Below are 9,871 nucleotides of genomic sequence, written 5' to 3'. Positions count from 1 at the left end.
AAAATGCAAACCTCTCTCTGGTAAACTTCATCTGAATCTTGGGTGCATTTGACCAACATTTGTGTTGATTCTTGTGCATATGACTTGTAAGTTTTGTAGACACACATGAAACTGCTCTTTATCTGTGCTGCAGTGATGATGCGGAAAGGCAGACAGAGAGATTCTGCTGATTATACATAGTTATAATGAAGAACTTTTCTAGTTTCATGGCCTGGAGCCTCTAGTTCATTTTAATAGAGCAAGTTATATTAATTAGGTGTATGTAAAGGACAATCTTTCTCTTTACTGATTTGTCATTGTGTTAATACAGCTATTCAGTGCCATTTTGAAACTATTCTCATCACAAGGAATAGATTTAGGGTTTCTCTTCTATTTTAAAGGGAAAAAAAGTACGCCAAACTCCTCCAACAATCTGGAATTTTATTCCATCCATATACATGCATAGTAACAACATTTGTTGAGAAATTATTTCTATCAGAAGTAGAACATTATCTTTGCGATCACCAGGTGCAGTATTGCTACTCTTATATTTAAATAGATCTTATATATGAATTAAATTCATACTTGCAGCATTGAGTTTAGGGTTTCGATTTAGACTGTGCCTTTCAAAAGATAAAACTGATTAATACTACCTCATTACTTACAATACTGCTTCCAGTAATTTTGTTCATTCTTTATAAAGTATTGCATTTAACAGCAAAGGTTTAAAAATTGAGACAGAGCTGCATCAGCGAAAGAAAATCCAAGTACTATACAAGAAAAAAATTGCCATCTTCATTTAACATACAGGTTTAGGATTAAGAAAATGGACAGAAACATACAGCTACATACAAATGCAAAGCCTAGTGACTAAGAGACTGTATCTGCTAAAATATAAAGTGCAAACGGAGCCTGATTATCCAAGAATTGAAATCTTAAGGCGAACTTATAGCATGTGTATTTAGAACATCTTTGCAAGTTATATTTTAGCATATACATATATCTGCAACAGCATATAAGAAAAAATCAAGATACACAAGTGCTTTTGAAGCTATTTCTAAAATGATTTTCTGTATTGTTTGTGACTATTTTCTTTAAAAGCTACTATACAGTGCAAACCATATGTGCTACACAATAACTATACAATAACATTACAAATGACTTTAATATAAAGTTTTTAAATAAAAAATAACATAACCACAGCTATGAATACTGCTGGTAAAATAAATTAATTTTTTTTGAAAATGGCACCAATAATACACTTTACTAATGGACTGTAATGAAATTACACCTCAAGTCTTCAACTCAGCCATAATGAATTACCTCCTGATTGCCCAGATGTAATTCAAATAGCTTTTTTTTTTTTTTTTCTGGACTGGTTAGAACAACATACTAAACACTGATACCAGAGGTGACTGATGTTTATTCAGTTAGTTCATTTGACATGTTCCGCTGCATGTGATGAGCAATAAAACTTCTTGTGAGTTATAAAGTTTGAAAGGTTGTTGAACTGGATATCACACAGCCGGCAATATTTCCCACTGGTTGGAGCCTGGGTGGAACCATTCACACCTTTTGCTATACTAGACAACTGTTCCTCTGCTGAGGGAATTCCTGGTGAGACATTCTCATTGGCAGCTAATGGGTTCTCAGAGATCCACGAGGGAGATTTGTGGTCGTCTTCATGCTGAGGATTCTGGGAAATGTTCTCTTGCTGTGGGTTGGCAGCAGGTCTCTCATCTTGTTTCAGTCCACCGTTCACTATTACCATTCCTCGATTTTTGGGCAACAATGGTAGAGAATCTTTCTTCAGCGCAGCACACCCATTTGAGGAAGCCTGGCCTTTAGGAGATTCATTTTCTGCATTTGTGCTTTGCTCGATGTCAGTGTTATGGATGACAAGAGAACCAGAAATATAATCACTTGGCTTGATTCCATAATATGGAGAAAGCTGGTCGGCTCCTTTTGCTTTCTTTATTGCTCCAGGGTAAAGGCATTGTGGAAGAAACAAATGTCTGTTTTCTTCTTTTGTAGCAATGAGCTGAGCGGCTTCACTAAAGACCTTCAAGCCTTGCAAGGTTGCTAGGTGGGATGAAAATAGGTTTCCATTGGGGGAAGGCTGCTTCAAATTCCCGTTTTTCTCACATTTTATTATGCTTCTTTCGTAGCTGACATCAGGGCTGTTTCGTTCGCTTTCTGGATTTGGAAACACTTTGCCGTCCAGTTGACCCAGGTCATTACGCTGATGTGCAGTAACCGGGCAGAAATTCTGCTTGTGGGCCAGATAGTTTTCTACCTTATTAAAACTGATCTTGCACACAGTGCACTCGTGATAGTCCAGCAGCCTTTTGGGAGACGTGGTCGTCCGCTCAGACTGAGATAAACACTTTTTGCTGAGATCTATGGGCACGTCCATCTCTAGGCAGGAAACACTGGAATGAGTAGTGTCACATTTGGAAACTGGAACACATTTGTTGATCGTCAGGGAAGTTTCCAAGTGCTTAGAGACAATTCCTGGAAAGATATCACATCTTGGGTGGTAGCACTCTCCTAGCCCTTCTGTGGGTTCTTGAGTGGAGGTACAAGGATTACTGAGGTTGGCTACGTCAAGAAATCTCTGCTGAACCAGTGGAGGCCTTTGTTCCTGCTCAGGTAGGCACATCTCATACATCTTTCTGCGCTTGCGTGTGCGCATGGTTCTCTGCATGGCAGGCACTTTGTTGGAAGCAGACCTCTTTAGTGGAGGGTCGTGGCGAGTAGCACAGTAATACTGTTTGTGGACCATGTATGTTTCGTGCCGGCTGAAGGTAATGTTGCAAGCTTCACAGGTAGTCTTATTTGGGTCACTTTCCCCATCCACTAAGGGGACACTGGGATTTTTCACATCAACAGGTTTTCCATTAATTTTGTCATCATTGTTAGTGGAGGTGGAGAGCTTCTTAGTTTGAGTGGAAAAGTCCTTGTCATGGCCCTTCCCATTTGGCCCAATTAAATCTAAGACAGTGGAAGAATTGATGCAAGATGTTTGAAGAAGTGGATTCTCAGGATCAGCAGAATGAGCAGCTGGGTTGAGAAGGTTTATGGAGGTTTGGCCGGTGTTGGGACTCAAAGCTTCAGGCATCTTTTCTGACACACTAGGGAACTCTGGGGACTTAGCCATCTGCTGCCATCGGCTGCTGCAATAATGCTTTTTGTGCACTAGATAATTATCCAAATTATTGAATGTTATGTTACACTCAAAACAAGTAGCCCCCTTGGGCATCAAGGGGCTGTAGATGACAGGAGGGTAGCTACTACTGCCATGCCTCAGTCGCCGATGCACCAGTTCAGACATCTTGGCTAAGATCTCTGAAGCTTGAGGGACCATGGTGATATCTTGGGGGAAAGAAAACTGAGATAGGAAAGGGCCCACAGGGAAAGAAGGCCCAATATTAGGCTGAACTGGAGATGAGGCAAGTCTTGGGCTAGAGGGCTCAGACTTTATTTTTGTGTAAGAAAAGCTTTGTTTATTTGTTGTAGGCTGTATCTCTGGTCTCTGGTTTGTGAGAAAGAGCTGAGTCTTTTTCTCACACTTGTCCAGCTCTGTGTCAGAGCTCGCATCTTTAGTCTGCATGGCCTTTTGGCTCTGGGGAAGTTCGCTTCTGGTCAGTAAGTCTGTGGCTGGCTGTAAGCTGTCTTCGGTTCCACTTGGAGAGTGTTCCATGTCACCTTCTCTGGGAAGTTTGCCGCTAGGGACATGGAGCTCCTGGTGCTGCAATAAGTCCCTCTGAGTCTGGAAGCCGAAATGGCAGTGATTACATCGGAAGGCAGCTTGAGTGAGATGGGAGAACAGGTGTTGGTGAAAGTTGATCACAGAATCAGCAGTGTAGCTACAGACGGTGCATTTTAGACTAGCACCAGGGGGCAGAAATTCTTCCATTTTCACTCCTAGGGAGACATACAAAATAAGAACAATGAGAAACATGTGTGTTGGTCTTTGAATGCTAGGGACCTTTTCTAATGACCTAATGTTTGCAACACAATGGGAATGAAATCATTCAGAATCTCATTCATTATATTCACTGTTTTCTTGTGACATCTCTTACAGTGTGTGATAATAATAATAGCACTTTATAGTTTTCAAACTACTTTCATGAATATGACGGCATCGAAGTGGAGTAAGTGTCACTGTCTCCATTTTACAGATGAGGAAACACGCTGAAGGAGGCTAAGGGAATTGATTATGTTAATAAAGCTATTAAGTGATGAAGCCATGCCTGAGCCTCAGATTTTATAATTACTGATCCAATAACCTTCCTACTAGAACATTAGCCTCTACATTAGGAAGAAGTGAGCATTCATTAGGATTGCTGTTGAAAACCAATGCAAATCAAATAACTCTCAGTACACTACATATAGGTTATATTCTAAAGAAGCCAAATAGAAACGATTTTGTAAAGTAATTAATAACATCCTAATTGATATTTAATATAAATTTAAAATTTTATGCCACAATTTTGCTGAACATAGTTTATCTCTATCCAGGGCTGATATTTACCTGGTAGACTAATATAGTCTACCAGTATACTAATATAGTCATTTCGCATTGACATCCATGCTGATTGATCGCTGCCTATTTCTAGTCCATGATTACATATTTTGAATATTATCATTGACTGTGGTGGGTAAGCATCACTAAGGTTGACTCTAGCTCCCATTGGTCAGCATATGGTAAAATCAGCTTGGCTTATCCCCTCTGTACTCTGGACTAAAATAAGACCGCCTTTTACATTCATAAGCTGAAAACATGGCAGAGGTACCTAGTCCTGTAGTCATAAAAGGGGTCTAACTATCCTTGTCTCCTTTTTTCCTTAATGAATCCAATACTCATTTTTTCCATTTAGCTGAAAGGACCCCTATATTCTGCTCTTTTTGTTTTGTATATGACTTTACTCACCATCTGAGACAACCAATCTGTTTCTGCTTCCCCTGCTTTATTATCTATATGAAGATAGCTCATTTGCAAGAAGAGGAAAGAGGATGAGCAGAAAGGAAATTGCCTACTTTTATAGGTTCAAAGACAAAAGGTTGAACTGTACTACAGCACTGGAGGTTAGAACAGTAGCTTAAAACTCAACATGTATTTCCATTTTAAAATCATTTAATCTAGGCAAAGACAGCTAAGAAAGTCACCCAGACGTGTCCTACAAGGTTTGTATCACAGGTGCTGAAAAACTATGATTCTCAGTCCCTAGTTTGTCCCATGCAAGAATGTACCTAAAATTATTTAAAGTCAATAGAATTCTGTACATTCAATTAAATTCATTTTTAAAAAAAGTATGTTAATTAGAATGCTATGAAATGAAACCAAAAATAGCTGGCATACAATTCCAAATTAAATGGGAACAGTTGCCACCTTGCTATTAAGAGAGGGCCTTAAAAACCTTATTTGTTTTTCAGCCTATTTTTTCTTAAGGGATTTTAAAACATAGTACTAAAAGTAGTTTTATGTCATAAAAACCAGCTAAGCTGTTATGACGCATCTTTCGGAAGTCAAGAATATTTTGCTGATCCATATTTAAAAGTAAACATCCCTGAATTGTAATTTTAATTGGATCTATCAATAGAATAGCTTTATTTCAATTCAGCAAATACTTATATTTATGTACCTATTATTTCTTCCCTACCATACCGGAAACACTATGGTCAGTTTCCAAAGATTGCTTGACACTAAAGCAATAAATGACAATATTCAAATGGTATTGAGACTTTCTTTTGAAAATAATGTGCTTTTTTAAAACCTCAGTCGAAAACAAATAGAATGATTTGGTCTGTGGTCAGAGCACTGAATTTGTCAGAAAAGAATTAAGACCCAAATCTTTTGAGTAAAATATGCTGAGTATAAGTGGCATAAGATCACACTGGTTGACCCAGAAAGTTTGATTTTGATGTTATAGATAGCTACAGATAGATAGATATAGATGTATACATGTAATGCATATATATTTATAAAAATAATAGTCTTCTGGAGCCACAGAAGAAACAAAAGCAGCATTTACCACTGTGTGAATTCAGGTGCATTTCTAGAGCTCGAGCATTTGAAAAGCTCTTGGTGCACTGTGGGAAGGGGCACAGGCTGGAAATCTGATGGGCACTGTCTTCATTTTCCTCTGACACTGGAGCAGCTTCTCTTTGCCTCCCACTGCAGTAGTACATCAAATGGGCCTGCAGATTCCGCTCACTCCGATACCAGATGCCACAGGACTTGCAAGGGAATATATCCTCTGCAGGGAAAAACACAGAGACACATTTGCTGCTGTCCATTTGAAACCAACCATGGGTAAAGCAGCATGTAGTTCAATTTTTCTCAGACTCTGCTCTCAGGTCCTGAACTGGGCAATCGGACAGTGATGAGTAACAGTCTTTGGTGTTGTTCTACAGCAGAGGACTCGGCTTTGAAAGAAATGTTATACTCTGCAATTTAACTTCCCAGACTCTAGAAAGAGGACACTCCAATATTTAAAACACAAGATATTGATTTTATTTTGTTTTATTTTTTGTGACAGATTCTCACTCTGTCACCCAGGCTACAGTGCAGTGGTGCGATCTCAACTCACTGCAACCTCTACCTCCTGGGTTCAAGCAATTCTCCTACCTCAGCCTCCCAAGTAGCTGGGATTACAGGTGAGTGCTACCATGCCTGGCTAATTTTTGTATTTTTAGTAGAAACAGGGTTTCTCCATGTTGGCTAGGCTGATCTCAAACTCCTTACCTCAGGTGATCCACCTGCCTCAGCCTCCCAAAGTGCTGGGATTACAGGTGTGAGCCACTGTGTCTGGCCTAAGATATTGATTTTAAATTATATTTATGGTTAGAAAAAATATACATTTATAGTGATATAAATTATCTGATTGATTAAAAGGTAAGGAGGTAATGGCTGAACTAATGTTAGCCCTGATGCCAACCCCTGACACCATTTTTTTTTAACACAGTAATTACGGAGTGGCTACTATATGCCCAACTCTGTGTTGAGCTGGGTATAAAACAAAATGAAAGATGAAACAGCTGGCCTTAGGAAGCATACAGTCTCCTCCGGTTGATGGACATGTGGTCAGCTAATTACATTACAGTCTAATTACTGTTCTGATGGAGGTATCTGAGGAGTGCCCCGGGGCATGGAAAAGAGGCTGATGTCAGGAGTGGAGAGAGGAGGAGATTAGAGACAGATTTAGAGGGAAGATGATGAGCTCAGCCTGAGCTGAGGTGTGAAGGATGAAATTAAGCTAGTTATGTGGAGAAGAGGGGTTGGATCATCCTGATCAAATGAGCAGCTCAGGGAAAGCCATGAGAGCCTGAGAGAGGGGCTGGGAGGCTGGGAGGCTGTTCTGTACTGTTGAGTTAAGGAGCATGATAGGGCTGGGAGAGAAGAGGCTGTAGGAGGCAGGGATAGACTGAAAGAATTGCAGGCTCTCAACGAGTTTTAGATTTTGTCTTCATGATTATGAAGCATCACCGAATCATTTTAAGCAAGACACTGACATAATCAGATATTATAGAATCACAGCAGCAGAGTCTAGTTTTGAAGGTAGTGAATTTGGAAGAAAGACTTTTGACTGGTGGGAGGCAACTGCAGTACTCTTAAGAGAAACACAACAGTGTTTGAACTGCAGCTAATACTGGTACCTTATTTATCAGGTCATGCTATGATGTGTCATGTTCATGTGTTCGCTCATGGAAAATCTCTCCATGTGTGTTTTGTCCCCCTTCATCCATCTATAGGTGAGGAGACTGGTGTTAAGTAACTTGCCCATCCATGACCGCATCAGTGGTTGAAATGGGATTGGAATATGAAACTACCCTCATTCCCACCCTAATTATCATCACTAAATGAGGTAACCAAGCAGAATGTCTCAACGCAAGCACATACTTTTTATTTTACACTCTAACCGGCTCTCTACCCCTACTCATTATACTAATCTACACCTATAATAACACAGGCTCATTGAATATCACACTACTAACACTTATAGACCAAAAACTAGCAACCACTTGATCTCACAACCTTACTTGACTAGCATGCATAATAGCCTTTATGACAAAAATACCCCTATATGGCCTACACTTATGACTTCCTAAAGCTCATGTCGAAGCCCCCATTGCAGGATCAATAGTCCTTGCCGCAGTACTCCTAAAACTAGGTGGCTATGGCATAATACGACTCACTTCTATCCTTAACCCTTTAACAGAGTACATAGCCTATCCATTCCTTATATTATCTCTATGAGGTATAATCATAACAAGCTCAATCTGTCTTCGACAAACAGACCTGAAATCACTGATCGCATACTCCTCCGTAAGCCATATAGCCCTAGTAATCGTAGCCTCCCTCATCCAACCCCCCTGAAGCTTCTCTGGTGCAATTATCCTTATAGTTGCCCATGGACTCACCTCCTCCATATATTTCTGCCTAGCTAACTCAAACTACGAACGCACCCACAGCCACATCATATTACTGTCCCGAGGACTTCAAGTCCTACTCCCATTAATAACCTTTTGATGGTTCACAGCAAACCTTGCTAATCTTGTCATTCCCCCTACCATTAACCTACTCGGTGAGCTCTTTGTAATCGCAGCTTCATTTTCTTGATCTCATATTACTATCATACTTACAGGATTCAATATATTAATTACAGCCCTCTACTCTCTCCACATGTTTGTCACAATGCAACGAGGGACACTTACACACCATATAATCAACATAAAACCCCCCTTCACACGAGAAAACACATTAATATTTGTACACCTTGCCCCAGTCATTCTTCTAATCCTTAATCCCAACAGCATTCTAGGACTTACTCCCTTTAAATATAGTTTAATCAAAACATTAGATTGTGGACCTAACTATAGAAGCTTACTACTTCTTATTTACCGAGAAAACTTGCAAGGACTGCTAACCCATGCCCCCATACTTAAAATTACGGCTTTCTCAACTTTTAAAGGATAACAGCTATCCACTGGCCTTAGGAGCCAAATAAAAGTAATAATTATGTGCACCTCTATCATAATAACAACCCTCGCCTCCCTAACTCTTCCAATTTTTGCCACCCTCATTAATCCTGACAAAAAAACGCTCATACCCAAACTATGTAAAGATAACTATAATATATGCCTTTATTACTAGCCTTCTTCCAATAACCCTATACATTTTCTCAAATCAAGAAACAACCATTTGAAGCTGACACTGAATAACAACCCAAACATTAGATCTAACACTAAGCTTTAAACTAGACTACTTTTCTATAATATTTATTCCAATCGCACTATTCATCACCTGATCTATTATAGAATTCTCACTATGATACATAAACTCAGACCCAAACATCAATTAATTCTTCAAATATCTCCTCATTTTTCTCACTGCCATACTAATTCTAGTCACCGCCAACAACCTTTTCCAACTCTTCATTGGTTGAGAGGGTGTAGGAATCATATCCTTCCTTCTAATCAGCTGATGGTACGCTCCAGCAGACGCCAACACAGCAGCCATCCAAGCAATCCTATATAACCACATCGGCGACATTGGTCTTATCCTGGCTATAACATGATTCCTCCTGCATTATAACTCATGAGACTTTCAACAAATACTGGCTCTAAACTCCAACTCAAATCTCCTTCCACTAGTAGGCCTTCTCCTAGCAGCAACAGGAAAATCAGCTCAATTTGGTCTTCACCCCTGATTACCCTCTGCCATAGAAGGTCCAACCCCGGTCTCAGCCCTACTTCACTCCAGCACCATAGTTGTTGCCGGAGTATTCCTACTTATTCGCTTTCACCCTTTAATAGAAAGCAACACACTAATCCAAAACCTCATACTATGTCTAGGAGCTATTACTACCCTATTCATAGCCATCTG

At 39.7% G+C, this 9,871-nt stretch overlaps 1 protein-coding gene across 12 annotated transcripts in view; it reads right to left on the bottom strand.

Moving 5' to 3' along the window:
* Positions 1-400: 400 nt before the first annotated feature.
* Positions 401-9,871, bottom strand: part of ZFPM2 (zinc finger protein, FOG family member 2) — a 503,820-nt gene continuing 494,349 nt past the window's right edge. For 8 of the 12 annotated variants that reach the window (XM_073999280.1, XM_005563905.5, XM_015455105.4 and 5 more), the window contains 2 exons: positions 6,018-6,242; positions 401-3,906 (listed from right to left, as the gene is read on the bottom strand). In XM_073999280.1, the coding sequence (XP_073855381.1) occupies positions 1,415-3,906; positions 6,018-6,242 (2,717 nt within the window). In that variant the 3' untranslated portion in view covers positions 401-1,414. The remainder of the gene's footprint in view (positions 3,907-6,017; positions 6,243-9,871) is intronic. The other 4 variants (XM_073999283.1, XM_065519526.2, XM_073999284.1 and 1 more) reach the window with 1 other exon arrangement.

The sequence above is a fragment of the Macaca fascicularis genome, chromosome 8, assembly GCF_037993035.2.
Source record: "Macaca fascicularis isolate 582-1 chromosome 8, T2T-MFA8v1.1".
Classification (NCBI taxonomy): domain Eukaryota; kingdom Metazoa; phylum Chordata; class Mammalia; order Primates; family Cercopithecidae; genus Macaca; species Macaca fascicularis.
Note: the sequence above shows the minus strand (reverse complement) of the source record. Positions and strands in the feature narration are given on the sequence as shown.